General features: G+C 46.1%; 1 protein-coding gene across 1 annotated transcript; it reads left to right on the top strand.

Annotated features, from left to right (window-relative positions):
- Positions 1 to 11,692: 11,692 nt before the first annotated feature.
- Positions 11,693 to 19,329, top strand: LOC311115586 (uncharacterized protein; the record flags this gene model as incomplete). Its single annotated transcript, XM_084190746.1, has 8 exons — positions 11,693 to 11,768; positions 11,907 to 11,977; positions 12,105 to 12,305; positions 17,337 to 17,424; positions 17,907 to 18,049; positions 18,343 to 18,555; positions 18,943 to 19,021; positions 19,211 to 19,329. The coding sequence occupies 8 exons, from the start codon at positions 11,693 to 11,695 to the stop codon at positions 19,327 to 19,329; spliced, it is 990 nt and encodes a 329-aa protein (XP_084046872.1).
- Between the last annotated feature and the right edge of the window lie 476 nt (positions 19,330 to 19,805).

Raw genomic sequence — 19,805 nt, 5'->3', positions numbered from 1 at the left:
TTTTATAGGGCCCTAGTCCATGAACTTGTCATAAGTCAACATAGGATATGCCCTCTTCCCCCCATTTTACATTTTACATTTTAGTCATTTAGCAGACGCTCTTATCCAGAGCGACTTACAGGAGCAATTAGGGTTAGGTGCCTTGCTCAAGGGCACATTTACGTCATTTAGCAGACGCTCTTATCCAGAGCGACGCACCAATTGGTGCGTTCACCCTATAGCCAGTAGGATAACCACTTTACAATTTGGGGGGGGGGTAGAAGGATTACTTTATCCTATCCCAGGTATTCCTTAAAGAGGTGGGGTTTCAAATGCCTCCGGAAGGTGGTGAGTGACTCCGCTGTCCTGGCGTCGTGAGGGAGCTTGTTCCACCATTGGGGTGCCAGAGCAGCGAACAGTTTTGACTGGGCTGAGCGGGAACTATGCTTCCGCAGAGGAAGGGGAGCCAGCAGGCCAGAGGTGGATGAACGCAATGCCCTCGTTTGGGTGTAGGGACTGATCAGAGCCCGAAGGTACAGAGGTGCCGTTCCCCTCACTGCTCCATAGGCAAGCACCATGGTCTTGTAGCGGATGCGAGCTTCAACTGGAAGCCAGTGGAGTGTGCGGAGGAGGGGGGTGACGTGAGAGAACTTGGGAAGGTTGAACACCAGACGGGCTGCGGCATTCTGGATGAGTTGTAGGGGTTTAATGGCACAGGCAGGGAGGCCAGCCAACAGCGAGTTGCAGTAGTCCAGACGGGAGATGACAAGTGCCTGGATTAGGACCTGTGCCGCTTCCTGTGTAAGGCAGGGTCGTACTCTCCGAATGTTGTAGAGCATGAACCTGCAGGAGCGGGTCACCGCCTTGATGTTGGCGGAGAACGACAGGGTGTTGTCCAGGGTCACGCCTAGGCTCTTCGCACTCTGGGAGGAGGACACAGCGGAGTTGTCAACCGTGATGGCGAGATCATGGAACGGGCAGTCCTTCCCCGGGAGGAAGAGCAGCTCCGTCTTGCCAGGGTTCAGCTTGAGGTGGTGATCCGTCATCCATACTGATATGTCTGCCAGACATGCAGAGATGCGATTCGCCACCTGGTTATCAGAAGGGGGAAAGGAGAAGATTAGTTGTGTATCGTCAGCGTAGCAATGATAGGAGAGGCCATGTGAGGATATGACAGAGCCAAGTGACTTGGTGTATAGGGAGAAAAGGAGAGGGCCTAGAACTGAGCCCTGGGGGACACCAGTGGTGAGAGCACGTGGTGCGGAGACAGCTTCTCGCCACGCCACTTGGTAGGAGCGACCGGTCAGGTAGGACGCAATCCAGGAGTGAGCCGCGCCGGAGATGCCCAGCTCGGAGAGGGTGGAGAGGAGGATCTGATGGTTCACAGTATCAAAGGCAGCAGACAGGTCTAGAAGGACAAGAGCAGAGGAGAGAGAGTTAGCTTTAGCAGTGCGGAGAGCCTCCGTGACACAGAGAAGAGCAGTCTCAGTTGAATGACCAGTCCTGAAACCTGACTGGTTTGGATCAAGAAGGTCATTCTGAGAGATAGCAAGAGAGTTGGCTAAAGACGGCACGCTCAATAGTTTTGGAAAGAAAAGAAAGAAGGGATACTGGTCTGTAGTTGTTGACATCAGTGGGATCGAGTGTTGGTTTCTTGAGAAGGGGAGCAACTCTCGCTCTCTTGAAGACGGAAGGGACATGGCCAGCGGTCAAGGATGAGTTGATCAGCAAGGTGAGGTAGGGGAGAAGGTCACCGGAGATGGTCTGGAGAAGAGAGGAGGGGATGGGGTCAAGCGGGCAGGTTGTTGGGCGGCCTGCAGTCACAAGTCGCAGGATTTTATCTGGAGAGAGAGGGGAGAAAGAAGTCAAAGCATAGGGTAGGGCAGTGTGAGTAGGACCAGCAGTGTCATTAGACTTAACAAACGAGGATCGAATGTCGTCAACCTTCTTTTCAAAGTGGTTGACGAAGTCATCCACAGAGAGAGAGGAGGGGGGGGGCGGGGGGGGAGGATTCAGGAGGGAGGAAAATGTGGCAAAGAGCTTCCTAGGGTTAGAGGCAGATGCTTGGAATTTAGAGTGGTAGAAAGTGGCCTTAGCAGCAGAAACAGATGAAGAAAATGTAGAGAGGAGGGAGTGAAAAGATGCCAGGTCCGCAGGGAGTTTAGTTTTCTTCCATTTCCGCTCCGCTGCCCGGAGCTCTGTTCTGTGAGCTCGCAATGAGTCATCAAGCCACGGAGCTGGAGGGGAGGACCGAGCCGGCCGGGAGGATAGGGGACACAGAGAGTCAAAGTATGCAGAAAGGGAGGAGAGGAGGGTTGAGGAGGCAGAATCAGGAGATTGGAGGGAGAAGGATTGAGCAGAGGGAAGAGATGATAGGATGGAAGAGGAGAGAGTAGTGGGAGAGAGAGAGCGAAGGTTGCGGCGGCGCATTACCATCTGTGTAGGGGCAGAGTGAGTAGTGTGGGAGGAGAGCGAGAGAGAAAAGGAAACAAAGTAGTGGTCGGAGACATGGAGGGGAGTTGCAGTGAGATTAGTAGAAGAGCAGCATCTAGTAAAGATGAGGTCAAGCGTATTGCCTGCCTTGTGAGTAGGGGGGGACGGTGAGAGGGTGAGGTCAAAAGAGGAGAGAAGTGGAAAGAAGGAGGCAGAGAGAAATGAGTCAAATGTGGACATAGGGAGGTTGAAATCCCCCAAAACTGTGAGGGGTGAGCCATCCTCAGGAAAGGAACTTATCAAGGCGTCAAGCTCATTGATGAACTCTCCAGTGGACCTTAGTGGATTGAAGCTGAGCTGGTCCTGGAGTGGTGATGTGGTTCAACTGGGTCTGTCTCTCCCCAGCTGCAGGTTTGGGTGTGACCACGATGGTGAACACACCCATGGTGTCTGGTCCGGATCGTACTGCTGCTAAGGTGTACACACCTGCGTCTGTAAGTTTAATGTCTTGGATGGTTAGTAGGATTTCATCACCTTTACATGCACCCCCTTTTGACCCCTGCACACCACTTATCATTGAAAACCTAGCTGCTTTAGAAGCATCTCCTATTACATATGGATAGCCTCTACGCCATTCCCAGAAGGTGCCAACATTTGTAATCATAAAATCCCAATATGGACACCACTTTCCCCCACACAGATAAGTACTTCTCTTTAACACATGGGGATACATTTTGTTACAGTTTTCCTTCTGGTTCCAATTGCAACCAGTGTCCCCAATTCCACTAGCCCTATTCCTCCATGACCAGATCTTACATGGTTCTAGGGACATCACTTGAGATTCCCCTTCCTGTAAGGTAATGACTATATTATGATACTGACTGGATGTCACTGTTCCCCATAGGGCCAGCCCCGCTAGTAACCATACCATCCTCCCCGTCTGCAGCCAAGTCCTGTTGTACTTGATCTAGAGTTCTTCCTGGAACTATATCTTTGGCACAATGTGGTCTGTGGTACCACACGTCCTTCTTACTCGTGTTTACCCTCAGCGAGTGACTTGATACCTCTTTCACCTGAAAAGGCCCTTCCCACCTTGGCTCCGTCCACTTCCTGGAATGCACCTTCACTCTCACCCAATCTCCCACCAGGATGTCTCTGTTCTCGTCCGTGGTTTCAACAGCAGGAGTGCGCACTTCCACCACCTGTTTAGACAATCTTTCAACAAGAGAAATTAGTGCCTGCATGTAGTCTGTATATCTGATTTTTGCAATATCTAGCCTAGCCTCTTCTCATCCATTGTGGTCCATCAATGTGTGCAATCCCATGTGCATGGGCAGAGTCTGTGTAGATGTCCACATTCTTTCCTTCACTTAGTTGTAGAGCTCTCCTCAACGGCCTAAGTTCAGCTAACTGTGCTGAAGCTTCATTGGGACCAAGTTTCTCTGCTTCCATTACTTAATGTCCTCCTTCTGTGTCTTGTTTCACCACTGCATAGGCAGCAGTGTTTCCTTCCTTTGGGTCCTTTGACCTGTAGCAGCATCCATCAGTGAACAGGGTGATTTTGTTCCCCTCCAAGGGTGAGTTTTGCAGGTCCATTCGGACTTTAATCTGTTTGGCTGCTCTATCCTCACAGACATGTGGTTCTCCAAAACCCATACCATCGGTCATATTGGTTGCTGTTGTCACATATGTAATGTGCTTTGCAGTGATGGCCTTTGTTATGCTGGATTTTCTTTTACTGGACATTGTGAAAAGTTTGGAGCCTATAAAAGCGGTCACCCCATGATCTGTATTGATTTCAAGTGGATGTCTCATCACAATGTGGGCTGTTTTACCTATAGCTTTTGCAATGGCAGCCATGTGTCTGGCACAGTCAGTCTGTCCTGTTTCAATGTTGTCCAGTTTCGCGCTATAGTAGTGTAACACTCTTCTTTCCCCCTTTTGTTTCTGATACAGGATGGAATGTACATAACCATCCTGCTCCGAAACATCCAAACAGAATGGCGTGGTGTAATCGGGTAAGGACAGTGCTTCAGCCTGTGCCAGCATCTGTTTGAGTTGGATTAAAGCTGCCTCTGCTTCCGGAGTCCACTTAAGGACTGCTGTGAGGTTTCTGTTTCCTGCTTCTCTCAAGATTGCCCGCAGTGGTTCCACTTTAAGACAGTATTCTGGCACATGCGTTCTGCTATATCCAGTAAGGCCAAGAAATGACAAAAGGTGTTGTACAGTAGTAGGTTTGGGATGTTCCAAGATGGAGGTCCTCTGAGCCACAGACACAGCTTGTCCCTTCCCTGACAGCACTCTTCCCAGGAACTGGACACTTCTCCGACAGCACTGCACTTTCTCTTTCTTTACCTTGTATCCCTTTTTGGCCACCAACAGGAGAAGGGACTTGGTGGCCTGCAAACAAGACTCAGCAGTGGGTGCTGCCAACAGAAGATCATCAACGTATTGGAGTAGTGTCACCCCCTCAGGTAATGTTAGTTCTTCCAAGTGGCTCTTCAGGATAGCGTTGAAGATTCCCGGGGAATCACGGTAGCCTTGTGGAAGTCGGGAATACGTAAATTGCTGCCCTCTATAGGTAAATGCAAAAAGTGGTTGGGACTCTGGATGTAATGGGATGCAGAAAAATGCATTGGCGAGATCCACTACTGTAAACCAATCTTGGGTGGGTGAAATGTTCTGTAAGGCCAGATATGGGTCTGGTACAGGTCGAACATCTGGTACAGTTACTTCGTTGATTGGTCTGAAGTCCTGCACCATCCTCCATTTCCCAGTGTCACCTTTCTTTACTGGAAGGATGGGTGTATTCCACACAGAACAGGTTGGATATATAACCTGTCCTTTTTGGAGTCCTGATATCGTAGGCTCAATACCCCTCGTCTTCTCTTCACTGAGAGGGTATTGAGATTTGTGAACTGGGATAGTGAGTTCACTTCCTTCTCGAATGGAGACAACCACTGGTTCTACATCAACCAGCCCCACATCTTCAGCACTTGTTGTCCACAGTTCCTCTGGTAGTTGATTGAAAATGTTAGGAGTATCCGGATGATCAGTCATCTCCCTGCCATGGTAACGTGATCTCCTCACAACCTCTGGTTTTGACACATCATCCACATTGAGTTTAATTCTCCATACTTGATTTCCCTCAAGGAATGCGCTTTCCACTTTGTAACAAGAGGTTTTGTTCCACCGTAGGCAACTTGCTGCCTTTACCGCTGGTCCCAGAGATCTTGCCTCATATCCAAATCCCACGAGAAGGGTAACATGCGGCATAGAATCATTAGGAAGAGCAAACCATTTGTCTGTGAGTACCACGTCTCCATCCATGACCATGCAGCTGGTAGCCACTCCTTCTTTGAGTATGTACATATAATTGCTGGTCACAATCGGGCGCCTATCGTCCATTTCCTCCTCCCAGGCTTCATCCAAGTCCCTGGTATAGTTCATTGTCATGTGCGGAGGGTCCTCAGGTGGATAGTATGCATTTAAGGTCTGTATCCAGGCCTTCCATAGTTGGAACTCTCTGCATACTCGGGGAGCATCAGGGTCAGTATCCATGAGCTTCAGCCAGTAAACATATGCTTCCTCCTCATCTTCCTCGTTTAGGTGTGTTCCCACATATAGCATGTGAGGGGGGTCGGAGAGTTTTTTCATGATTACTGGCATGAGATCATCTATGGGCGTGATGGATGCATGTAAACCCTCCTGGTTACAATAGATACTACATCCCAGTTTGGAAAGCTGGTCCCTCCCCATGAGCCCCATTGAGCATTCCGGGTTGTATAGAAACTGATGGGTAACCTGTTGGTCATCCCATACAACCTCCAATGGAACTGTGTATGGCTTTCTCATTATAGCCCCAGAAACCCCAGAGAAAGCTTGTGTTTTGGTAGTGAGTTGATATGTTGCTTGTACAGAAGACCATGTACATCCTGTATCAATCAGCATATTATGTTGTCTTCCTCCAATCGAACATGTCACTATCGGCTCTGAACCTGGTGGGAAAGTGTAAATGTTGGTGGTGGGATCCTTATGGGTTTCTGGGCAGCTTCATTGGTAATTGTGTTCATCACCCAGCCATGACATGCTGGGCAGGAAGGCAGCGTTAGGCACTGCTGGGTCTTGTTTTCGGTTCTGCTGTTGTGGTGGTTGGTGCTGCTGGACTGGCATTCCTCCTCCTTGCCAGTTTCCCCATCCTTGTTGGTATCTCGGTGCTTGTCTTCTGGACTGTCCCATGTAACCCCTCCCTCTTTGTTGTCCCTGTCTTGGGAGATAACAGTGTCTTGCCAGGTGGCCATGCATCCCACAGTTAAAACACCCTTGGTCAGCGTATCTAGGGGTGTATCCCTGTTGTCGTGGTGGTATATAGGATTGCTGGTATGCGGGTGCACCATATCCAGGAGGACCAGAAGGTGCCATCATTTCCGTCATTGCCTGTATTACAGCAGTAACTGCAGCAGTAGTATCATTTCCGGGTGCAGGAGTGGTAGGATTAGATGTTGGGGTACTGGTTACCACCATTTGTTTTCCCGGCTTGTCCTCTGTCAGTTGCTTCTTCAGAACCTTTTTCTGAAGTTGTTTGAGTTCATCCTCTTCCTTTCGCTTACCCTCTCTCCATCGTTCCACATGGTGTTGTGCTATCTCGGTAAATTCCGGAATTGATTTTGCGGTGATTGCCACAACTTTTTCACATTCAGCTCGAGCCTGATCCGGGAGTCCCCCCAAGCAGTTTGTCAGGAAGAGGTGCTTCATGGTGTCTTTTCCTGGTTCTTCATTCCATGCTTGCCTCCAGAGGCACTTAGCCCTCTTCATGTATGCTGGTATGGTTTCATCGTCATTCAATATCAGAGTTCTCATCAGTTCGGGTCTGGCCTGGGTAGGATACTTCCTCCTTATGACATTCCATACGTCACTGCGGTGGGGGTCAAATCTTGTAGCCGACCACACTTGCCCTCTCAGTCCCCCAGAGGTCATTATCTCTCTGCATTCCTGGTCTCCCATACACCTGTTCATTACAGTAACCATATCACCTATGGTGAGTTCATCCGCTGCTGTGAGACTCTCAAAAGACTTCACCCATCTGTGTCCAGATTCATCAGGTTGGGGGAGACTGTCCACCAGTGTCTGTATGTCTCTGTGAGACCATGGCTTGTAAACTGAGACCCCCCCTGGGGTCTCCCTCAACGGGTACTGCCCCCCTTTGTGTCCTTCTCTGGACTGGGCCCTGGCTCGGGTATGGTATGCAGGTCCATCATTGTTGTCCCATATGTCTCCATCAAAAGCTCCACATATTAGTTTTTGTTGTTTCCCTCTTTCCTCCTCACTCTCTTCCCCATCTCTGAGGTCAATACAGTGTCCCCTTACTGGTGAGCGTTCACTTTCACTTCCGTTCTTGTTCGCTTTGAGCTCCATTTTTTACTTTTGCAATTGTGCTTCCTGGTGTCGTACTTCCTCTTTTATCATCTTCAACTCTTCCAGTCGTTCTTCATCTCTCTGTCTCTCAAGTCTCTCCCTCCTTTCCCCTTCTTCAGCATCCTTGTTTCGTTGCCACTCCCCCTGGGCTAGACCACCTCTTACGTTTCCTCCAGTTAGGCTCATTCTCTCTTCCTTCTCACTCTCACCGTCACCGTAAATACTCCCTCCTCCTTCTGTTCCGCATCTGTTCCCCGTCTCTCCCTCAATTCTACTCAGTTCAAACACTCCTTTTTCTAGCGCTCTTGCAGCTTTTAGAAGTACATCCACTTCTCCCCTTCTGTCAGTCATATCGCTCTTTCTGACCCACACTCCTTCTTCCCCCTCATCTGTCCTTTGTTGATAGTGGACTTTTCCCGCTATATCCAGAACCGGAGCCATTGTTTTTGGGTGGTCTTCATATGGTGGTGGCGCTGTTGGTAAGGGTGGGTATAAACGGGTCCTTTCCTTTTGTCCTGTTTTCTCCGCACACAGTTTCTTCAATTTTCCAAGCATTGCTAGGCCAATCCTCTCCTTTAGCTTTGCTTTCTCCATTGCGTCTTTAATTTTGCCACTGCGGGGCTCTCCTTCACTTTTCCATTCGCCTTCTGCTTTCTGGGTTTTCCGTTTCAACGTCTCCAGTATTCTCCCTGGTTCGCCTTCTACAGGCACTCCATCGGGGGACAGTATACAACCATCGTCTATCCATTCTCTATAAAGTTTTTCTCCTCGCCTGCTCCATTCTTTTCCATCTTTTCCTCCGTTTGTTTCAAGTGTGGATTTTAGAGCCTTCAATATTCTTTCCGCTTCTCCGCTGGTAGTCATGTTTTTTTCGTTTTAATTTGTAATATTCGTCCGCTATTTAGTTATTTAAAGTACATCTATCTATTATTCCCACCTAATTAGTTAAACTCGGCGCCAGGTTATTTCAACCTTAATTGTTTGAAAGCAGTATTCTTACAGTGCCACACATCAAATGGTAAATTGAAGGAATAAACCCAATTGTTTCAATTATTTAACCAATGTGGCGATACATCAAATTAAACGCCACACATCAATTGGTAAATTGAACGAATAAACCCAAGTTTTTCAATAATTTAACCAATGTGGTGATACATCAAATTAAACGCCACACATCAATTGGTAAATTGAACGAATAAACCCAAGTTTTTCAATTATTTAACCAATGGTTGATACATCAAATTAAACGCCACACCAAATCACTTCAATTTACTTATTTAAAAGCAGTATTACGCTATGTCAAACATCAAATGTTATATTTCAAATATATCAGTTCAAACGTTTTAGTTCAGTCACACTCATTCATCACTTTTCATTTCATGTTTTCGATTGTTACTGACGGGTTATATGGTTTGAGTAAACACAAATCCAACATTTATTCCCAAATTATACCGTTTGGACAGCCACAAACGTCTTTTGATTCCCAATTTGTTTTCTATCAAGGTATACAGGTTTATCATTCACACTTTCATGCATACGACAACACTCGCACTGTCTAACTTTTATAGTACCTCCTATGGGTGTCTTTTGTTAACGTTTGCACACTTTAAACTTTATTTCCTAATTGTAATTCTCATCATTTACTGTTTTAAAATATTCTTTGTATTCACAGTCAAAAATGGTACACAGTTAAACGTAGTATACAGTTATCACACAGCAAAAATAGTACACAGTTATCGCACTCACTCACAATACACAGTCATAATCCTATCATACAGTCAAATATGTCACACAGTCATAAATGACACACTTATATTCCACACACAATCTATTTGGGCACACAGCCGCGTCTATTTTATTCAAAACACTGTGCTGAACCTAGCCGCAACCCTTAGTTACGGACCTTGCCAGTCACCAGTATTATCAAAAATTTCCCGAACCTAGCCGTATCTCAGTTACGGACCTTGCCGGTATAATTCTTCGAACCTTAGTCGTACTGTCGTAGTTACGAACCTTGCCGATAGCAATTATTTAAACCAATTATTCCCTATATCTTCCGAACCTTAGCCGTATTGTCGCAATTACGGACCTTGCCGGTAGATGTCAGTATTGTCTCCTGAACCTAGCCGTATCTCACGGACCTTGCCGGTAGAACCAATACTCTCTGGTACCATGGTTTAAACATCACATTTACTAAAGGCTTGCATGTCACAATATTGTGCTTATCTACTCATAATAGTTTCATAATTGAGTTCACTTACATCAGACAGGTGTTTCACAAAATTAATTTGGATAAAGCCAATGTGCAGATCTTTAGTTATTTAACAATAGGTATCTGCTTACCTTTTTAGAAGCCCGGGCAGTTTGTGAAACACACGGTTCGATGAAAGAGGTGACCAAATGGGCCGGACAGTATCCAGCGAAGTCCCTTCTACCAGATCACGTCGGGGTCACCAATTGTCAAAGTCGCGTCAATTCAAATCTGGTATTAGGAACAAAAGAGGTCAACACGACTTCTAAGATATACTAGTTATTTTAATTAATGCAAAAAACTTCAATGGTAAATATGATGTTTCGTATATACGGACTCTTTGAAATACCTCGCAGGGCACTTCAGAGAACTAAAACATTGTTTCAGATCCAATACTCAAATACTCTGACAGAGAAAGTTTCCCACTTCTCTGCTGGCCAATTAGAGTAAAGGAATGAGTGTGGTTTTAACTTTACTCAGCCAATCCGTTGGTTCAGGTGTTGGTCCCATCTCCTCGGCGCCATTTGTTGCACACTTCAGCCAGGCACAAGTTTATCATAACAACCTGTCATAGTGAGAAGAGCCAGCTCCCTTAGACCTCATTCCTACGTCCAAGGAAGGTTCACAGATCACAAAGAACCAGCATAGTCTAGCATTTGGAGAAACAATCCTTATCTAATTTTACCCCCTAAAACAGCTCTTCACATCAATCACAGCCTGCCAGGTGTCACAACCTACATTAGCCCAGTCAAGAATGCATTCTTTCTAAGTTAGTCATCCCATCAATTTAGGAGAATAATAAATCCCCAATAAACGCCAGGGTTGTAGGTTCGATTCCCACGGGGGGTATGAAAAAAAAAAAAGTAACGTATGCACTAACTGTAAGTCGCTCTGGATAAGAGCGTCTGCTAAATGACTTAAACATGTTAAATGTAGAGGGCCCCGTAAACAGTTCCACAAACGTCAGCATGAGTGCTCTGACTGTGGAAGCACTAATCACTGGACCAAAGCTCACTGTCAGATGCACCAGCTGTGCGTCAAGTGCTTTTCTCCGGGCCACATGAGCTTTGACTGTAGTGAGGCTGGGCAGCGACAGAACCCTGGATGTGGACAGACTGGCAGGTCTCAGGAAAACTAGAAAGCCTCCGTTCTGAGGAGGGCAATGTGGGGCATTCTTATTTTTCCTCCACTGATGATGATATCCAATCTGTTTATTCTTACTTTTGTGAGTCAGTACCCAAGAACAACACAGTCATTTTTCAGAACACAATGAGAATTACTCAGAATGACAGTTTGTTTTACACCACTGTGCTAGTACAGGATAAAGTTGAGCTGAAGGGGATGTTAGATAGTGGGTCCATGGCTACTACTCTGCGCGCAGATATTGTACCTCGGTTGAGGGAGGCAGGAGTGGTAGAGGGGAACTTTCTAGCTCCTTCAGACATCATCCTGGTGGGTTGTGGTGGGAACAAACTAGCCCAGTGGGCATGTGACTTAAAAATTCAACTTTATGGCTTCTGTTATGTAGTCCCAGTGCTTATTGTTGATGGGCAGGTTGATTAACTCATTGTGGGAACTAATGTGTTGAAGTCTCTGATTAGACAGTGATTTTCTATGTGCTCACGCAGGTGCCCGAGAGCTGTGGCTGCACCAAGGGCTAAGCTATTGTGTGTTGTCTCTTCGTGTACAGGTATGTCATTTATTTTGTCAGAATTATGTTGTATATCATTTTACTTGTATTGTATAGTGTGTTGTTAGGCACTGAATGTGTCCCCTGTCGGTCTGTCCCCCTGTCGGTCTGTCACCTGTTTTTCTGTCTGTGTCCCAGGAGCCAGAGTAAATGCCAAAGACAACAAGTGGCTCACTCCTCTGCACCGGGCCGTGGCTTCCTGCAGTGAGGTACGTGTACTGATACTGTCAGCCCTCACACACACTCCTGTGCATATGTGTTTGACTGTTAAGTGTGTTGTGATTTTTAAATGCACTTTAAACAAAGTTGAACATGATTTGAACTGTGTTCCTGTAGGAGGCTGTCCAGGTGTTATTGAAACACTCTACTGACGTGAACGCCAGGGACAAGAACTGGCAAACGCCGCTCCACATCGCTGCGGCCAATAAGGCAGTCCGCTGTGCCGAGGCCCTGGTCCCTCTCCTCAGCAACGTGAACGTGTCAGACCGGGCCGGGCGCACGGCGCTGCACCATGCAGCCTTCAGTGGACACCAGGAGGTTAGCAATTAGCATGGACATGATTACACACTGTAGTCTACACTTTATACCTGTCCTATCCCCACGTTGAGCTTACTGTGCATCCGATTACTTATATTGGTTGAATGTAGGGCTGTGACGGTAATTGGATAACCGTGACATTGACGGTTTTGGATGAAGAACGCCATGAAAATAAAATAACCGTCAAAACCAAGTATGATTTTCTCTCCATAAAATGTTTTATCACCTTTTATTTTAATGTAGATATACTTTATCCATAGCGGGAGTGTTAACTCTTGATTATATGGTATTGTTTTGCTGACTTAGTTGGAGGAGATATAGACAGTTTAATAGATGGACTATCTTTTGATGCACCGCAATCACCAAATCTGCTCTATGTGCGAATAGGAGAGAATCTTTGAAGGTCAATTCAGGTTAATTGAAGAGGGGGGGTAAGGTGAAAAGTGGGGACCGGGGGTAACTATAGTACCTCTAGATCTATAGCCTACAGGCTGGGGGTGGGTGGGTAGCCTCTGACCTCTGACCTTCACCTCTGACCTTTTTCATTGTTACAGTAGATCAGAGGAGTGAGGTGAAAAAGATGGCTCTCATTGCAAAAAAAACCCCATAACAACCTGTTTGGGCACATTTCAGTTTCACACCTAACGACGATGGAGAACCAGATGACTTGGCCAGCCTGTTTGCAGAATATGCGCCAAACCCATAGGCTACCTACTAAGAATTCCAGCACCACAAACGGGACACCGATAAGTGGCGAGCACTGCCAGACACTGGAACTCGTTATTTAGTCATAGGAATGGTGCCTTTACGAACGGTGGAGAAACCCGCCTTCAAATAAATGCTCTGGAAATTTGACAGACTATACGAGTTACCGGGGAGAAAGTATTTGTCTCAAACAGCGGTCCCTACCTTGTTCAACAAGGTGAAGGGGGAGGTTCAGACAGAGCTAAAGGACGTAGATTTGTTTATTTTTGCACTGAATACGGACATGTGGTCAAGTGTAAATATGACTCCTTACATGAACCTAACAGTGCACTATCTGACGAAAGACTGGACACTGAAATCCAACTGTTTGGAAACAACCTACATTCCGGAATACCACACAGCCGACAAACTCTCCGAAGCCCTGCGTTCGGAATTCCTTGACTGGGCCCTTGATGAAAATCTAATGTCCTGTATCGCCACAGACAACAGGGCCAACATTGTGGCTGAAGTGAGGCAACTGAACTGGCCTTGGCTAAATTGCTTTGGCCACAATCTCCATCTCGCTGTCACCATCAATGTGAAGCTAGAGCACAGGCCGTGTTCTAGGCCTATGTAGAACTCTGGTGGGCACTTTTTAGCAGAGCTGGCGATTTAACAGGGGGACCTAGTAAGGCCCAGACCGAGCTGAACCTCCCAATTCACAACCTCATTCTTGTGAGAAATTAAGTTTTAATAACTAAGCTGTAATAACCATTTATAGGCTATTCAATATTAAAAGAATAAGCTATGCAAAATGATTGTTCATGAATAATTGTAATTCAGATGCCCGAGCAAATAAACAAACAAAATAGGCTAGTTTCCTTGAATCACTTAATGTTGCATTACCATAGGCCCATTGTTTTATTTAGCCAATCATACTCGAATTAAACCACTGATTATAATGAGTTAATAATGAGAATATAGAACATATTCTGGGAATCCTACATGTTACGTGTGTATACTATACCAGAAAGCATGATCATTAGCTTCTTCTGGATTGTTTTAAATCGCGTAGCCTGTCGGAAGGCAGCGGGTGCGGCGAATAGGCTTCCAAATAGATGACTGTTGAGTTGTGAATGTCAGTGAAAGAGAGGCTCAACCAGGCATATCGCAATTTTTCAAAATACAATGGAGGGAAAACAGTTTGGAAAGCAATTGGCTTATTGCTTCAAAGAGAAGAAGATGAAAATACTAATGTCTTTTTAATGATCAAAATCCTCAACTTAATTGAGGGAACAGTATCATTGGCATCGGCTATATCCCTGGTGAGTGTGCATATTCACTGTCTTTATCACTGGGTCAGTGCCACTTGAAAGTCGTGTTGAAAAATATTCTGCTAATCTCTCTAGTCATATAAAGTGTAGTAGAATTGCGTGATTTTAAAATAATAAAAGGCCACATTTTTCCAGTGAAAAGAAACCTACTCCACCACCCGCTGCATTGAACAGCCTGTGATTGAGTTATATTATTAGCCTAAATTATGACTATCCAATTTACTAATCACATTAGGAATAGTCAGCTATTTTACATAAGTTCCGAGCTGGTCATGGGTGCACTTCAGCCACGCTCAAGGTCCTAAACGATATTATAACCGCGATTGATAATAGACAGTACTGTGCAGCCGTCTTCATCGACCTGGCCAAGGCTTTCGACTCTGTCAACCACCGCATTCTTATTGGCAGACTAAATAGCCTTGGTTTCTCAAATGACTGCCTCGCCTGGTTCACCAACTACTTCTCAGATAGAGTTCAGTGTGTCAAATCGGAGGGCCTGTTGTCTGGACCTATGGCAGTCTCTATGGGGGTGCCACAGGGTTCAATTCTTGGGCCGACACTTTTCTCCTTGTATATCAATGATGTCGCTCTTGCTGCTGGTGACTCTCAGATCCACCTCTACGCAGACGACACCATTTTGTATACATCTGGCCCTTCATTGGACACTGTGTTAACAAACCTCCAAACGAGCTTCAATGCCATACAACACTCCTTCAGTAGCCTCCAACTGCTCTTAAACACTAGTAAAACTAAATGTATGCTTTTCAATCGAACGCTGCTGGCAGCCGCCCACCCGACTAGAATCACCACTCTCGACGGGTCTGACCTAGAGTATGTGGACAACTACAAATACCTAGGTGTCTGGTTAGACTGTAAACTCTCCTTCCAGACTCACATAAAGAATCTCCAATCCAAAGTTAAATCTAGAATCGGCTTCCTATTTCGCAACAAAGCCTCCTTCACTCATGCTGCCAAACATGCCCTCGTAAAACGGACTATCCTACCGATCCTTGACTTCGGCGATGTCATTTACAAAATAGCCTCCAACACTCTACTCAGCAAACTGGATGTAGTCTATCACAGTGCCATCCGTTTTGTCTCCAAAGCCCCATACACTACCCACCACTGTGACCTGTACGCTCTTGTTGGCTGGTCCTCACTACATGTTTGTCGTCAAACCCACTGGCTCCAGGCCATCTATAAATCACTGCTAGGCAAATCCCTGCCTTATCTTAGCTCATTGGTCACCATAGCAGCACCCACCCGTAGTCTGCGCTCCAGCAGGTATATCTCACTGGTCATTCCCAAAGCCAACACCTCCTTTGGCCGCCATTCCTTCCAGTTCTCTGCTGCCAATGACTGGAACGAATTGCAAAAATCTCTGAAGCTGGAGACTCTTATCTCCCTCACTAACTTTAAGCATCAGTTGTCAGAGCACCTTACCGATCACTGCACCTGTACACAGCCCATCTGAAATTAGGCCACCCAACTACCTCATCCCTATATTGTTATTTATTTTGCTCTTTTGCACCCCGGTATCTCTATTTGCACATAATCTCTTGCACATCTAGCATTCCAGTGTTAATACTATTGTAATTATTTTGCACTATAGCCTATTTATTGCCTTACCTCCATAACTTGCTACATTTGCACACACTGTATATATATTTTCTGTTGTATTTTTGACTTTATGTTTTTTTACCCCATATGTAACTCTGTGTTGTTTTTATCGCACTGCTTTGCTTTATCTTGGCCAGGTCGCAGTTGTAAATGAGAACTTGTTCTCAACTGGCTTACCTGGTTAAATAAAGGTGAAAACAAAAAACAAAACAAAAATATGTTTGCAAATGTGATGATGCATGGAATGCTTGATATTTTTCATGGAGAAAATTAGCTTCCCCAAAATTGAGAGCAAGACTGGCCTAAACGCGCTAATGTTTTCCTTTGCTAATGTCCGTCCCGCCCCCCTGTCAGCTGTCAGTTTTGTCGATGACCACGTACATAAGACACGCCAATCACCGACACCTGAAGTTCCATGACCATCACAGCCCTAGTTGTATGCTTGAGTTTGTTCAGAGGAGGCTTTGAATAAAATCCGATCTGAGTGTGAAATGCCTTACTGAGGGTAAATGGAAGCTCCTCTTGTGCCCGGCTCAGCCTTATACGGTTTAAGGTACTTTACCGTATCCATTTCAGTAAGGCCAGATTGTCCAAATTCTACCCAAATATTGATGGTACATGTGACAGGTGTAAAAGCTCCTTGGTGGACTTGACCCACATGTTCTGGTCCTGTCCCCGTCTGGCAGATTATTTGTCCACTATTTAAAACCCTTTCTGAAGCATTTGATATAAAGTTGCAGCCTAGTGCAGAAATTGCTATTTTTGGAGTACCAAACAACAATCCTTCTCTGACCAATAGACAGCTAGATGCCATTGCCTTTGCCTCCCTGTTAGCCCGCAGAAGGATTTTATTGGATTGGAAATCTATCAATCCTCCCTTAGCCTCTCTTTGGCTCGAAGATCTGAAGCTGTTCCTAAAATGAGAAAAAATGAAGTTACCATTCGAGGGTCAACCAACTCATTTTATTCCTCCTGGGACCCGATGATATCCTATTTTGAACAGCTCCAAACACTTCCTCCAAATTTGTACTCTTGGCCCCACCTTGAGATTACTGCTATATAGGCCTATAAAATCACTTAATCACCTGAAATTGTTAGGCTATTACATTTTTGCTTGAAGTAACGTTGTTGTATACTTTTGTTTTGTTTTCTGACATGTAAGTCAATTACTTTCCCTTTCTTTTTAAATGTGTTTGGAGGCATTCTGGGGAGAGGGGGAGGTCAAAGGGGGACTAAAAGGGGAGAAATGTACCATGTCTTTACATGTTATCTTTCATTCATTGTGAATACAAAATATATTTTTTAAAGGGGAGGCTTTGAAGCCAGATTTAGCGGATTTTGCTGTTTAGTTTTCCTCAACCTGTGTTTTGTTTCGCTCTCCTCTCCCTGTTAGATGGTGAGGCTGCTTCTCTCCAGAGGAGCCAACATTAATGCCTTTGACAAGAAGGATCGCCGAGCAATCCACTGGGCTGCTTACATGGGTGATGAGTTTACCACATCATTTACATTCTGACTAATGTCCTTTATACCAATGAATGAATGAATGAATGGACTGTGTGTTAGTCTCACAGCTCAGCTGTATGAGCCACGTCTAGTGTGTTATTATGTCAGAATCATGTACTTAGTAGGTTGATTAGATGTTTTCAGTTGTACTAACATGATGTAGGTGTTGCTTATGGTGCTGTGTACCACTGTAAACTAATCTATCTCTCCCTCTCTCTGCCTATCTCTCTGTGTTTGTATCTCTGTTTCTCTCTTAACCCCCTTACTATCTCCCTCCCCTTCTCTCTCTCTCTCTCTCTCTCTCTCTCTCTCTCTCTCTCTCTCTCTCTCTCTCTCTCTCTCTCTCTCTCTCTCTCTCTCTCTCTCTCTCTCTCTCTCTCTCTCTCTCTCTCTCTCTCTCTCTCTCTCTCTCTCTCTCTCTCTCTCTCTATTTATCCCTCCCCCTCTCTCTCTACCATAGGGCACATTGAGGTGGTGAAACTTCTGGCCTCTCATGGATCAGAGGTGTCCTGTAAAGACAAGAAGGCCTACACCCCTCTCCACTCTGCAGCCTCCAGTGGAATGATCAGTGTGGTCAAGTACCTCCTGGACCTTGGAGTGGATGTGAGTCAACACGCATTCAAATGTGTAGTCACTGTTCAATTACAACTCAATGAAAATACAGAGCTCTAGTGGGTTGGCGAATGATTTCCTTTCAAGTAATGAAGAGATGGAGGTTGGAGCCAGTGTTTTGGACCAGGGGGTTTTCAGAACCAAGTAATGAAGAGATGAAGGTTGGAGCCAGTGTTTTGGGCCAGGGGGTTTTCAGAACCAAGTGACCTGATCAGGAATGTATTGTTTTGTTCCCCCCCCCCCCCTCTCTCTCTCCACTCTTTTCCCTCCCTTGCTCCCTCCAGATAAATGAGCCCAATGGTTACGGTAACACCCCCCTCCACGTGGCATGCTACAACGGGCAGGACGTGGTGGTGAATGAGCTGATCGAGTGCGGCGCCAACGTGAACCAGGTGAACGAGAAGGGTTTCGCCCCACTCCACTTCACGGCCGCCTTGCGCCATGGGGCGCTCTGCTTGGAGCTGCTGGTGGGCAACGGGGCCCTCGTCAACATCAAGGTGAGGAGACCGGATGACCAACACTGTGTCTGAACTAAATAACACCCTATTCCCTATGTAGTGCACTACTTTTGACCAGGGGCCCATAGAGCAAGGAGCCGTGGTGGCACTGCCTGTGTCCCAAATGGCACCCTGTTCCCTTTATAAGTACACTACTTTGGTTCAAAAAGTAGTTCACTATGAAGAGAATAGGGTGCCATTTGGGACGCACACACTGACGCAGCACATGGCTTAGTATTTGGCCCTGGTCTACATTCAAATACCAATGGAATAGGCCTAACAATGCAAACTAAATGCAATCAAGCGCTCCTCCAATACGTGTTTGATTTTGCCTGTGGTCAGCAGCACAGACTGCCGTGTGAACCATCTTTGTCTTTCTATCTGCAGAGTAAAGATGGAAAGACCCCCCTCCACATGACGGCCATCCACGGACGCTTCTCCAGATCTCAAGCCATCATCCAGAATGGTGAGTCGCTGTGAATGCTCTCAACTGAATATATATGAACCAGTAGGCTCTTCAGCATTGTCTTTAGTCTTCAAACCATGATTCACTGGCACAGAGCAATGTTACTTGCAATGTGGTTGAACATGAAGCTTCATGAGGCCTCTAGGGTCAAGTGGTTGACGTGTGTGTGTGTGTGTGTGTGTTCTGTAGGTGCTGAGATCGACTGTGAAGATAAGAATGGAAACACACCCCTGCACATCTCTGCTCGCTACGGCCACGAGTTACTCATCAATACACTCATCACGAACGGAGCTGACACAGCCAAGTGAGAACACACACAGTTTCCAGCAATAATGCAACATGCATCTGCAATTCTGTCATTGACCGAATAGCCGCTTGGAGACTATGCTCAACACATTGTGGTGTGTGGGGGGTTGATAGACAGGGCATTGCAGCATGCTGATGTGTTGATCTGCTGTGGGGTTTAATGAGGACTGTGATGTGGTGCTGTTTCCAATCTTAGCTGAATGAACTGTAAGTCGCTCTGGATAAGAGTGTCTGCTTAAAGTCTAAAATGTAAAAATGTGTTGCAGGCGAGGCGTCCATGGGATGTTCCCCCTCCACCTGGCTGCTCTCAGTGGGTTCTCTGACTGCTGTCGGAAGCTCCTCTCATCAGGCTTTGATATAGACACCCCTGACGACTTTGGAAGGACCTGTTTACATGCTGCAGCAGCTGGAGGGTGAGTGGACTGGTCCAGGCTTTACACCAAGGAATATTTAGTTCATGAACTGGAAAGCCACCAGA

This window comes from Coregonus lavaretus (assembly GCF_964263955.1).
Source record: "Coregonus lavaretus genome assembly, contig: HAP1_SCAFFOLD_1612, whole genome shotgun sequence".
Lineage (NCBI taxonomy): Eukaryota > Metazoa > Chordata > Actinopteri > Salmoniformes > Salmonidae > Coregonus > Coregonus lavaretus.
The sequence above is the reverse complement of the archived record's forward strand: the minus strand, read 5'-3'. Positions and strand labels throughout refer to the sequence as shown.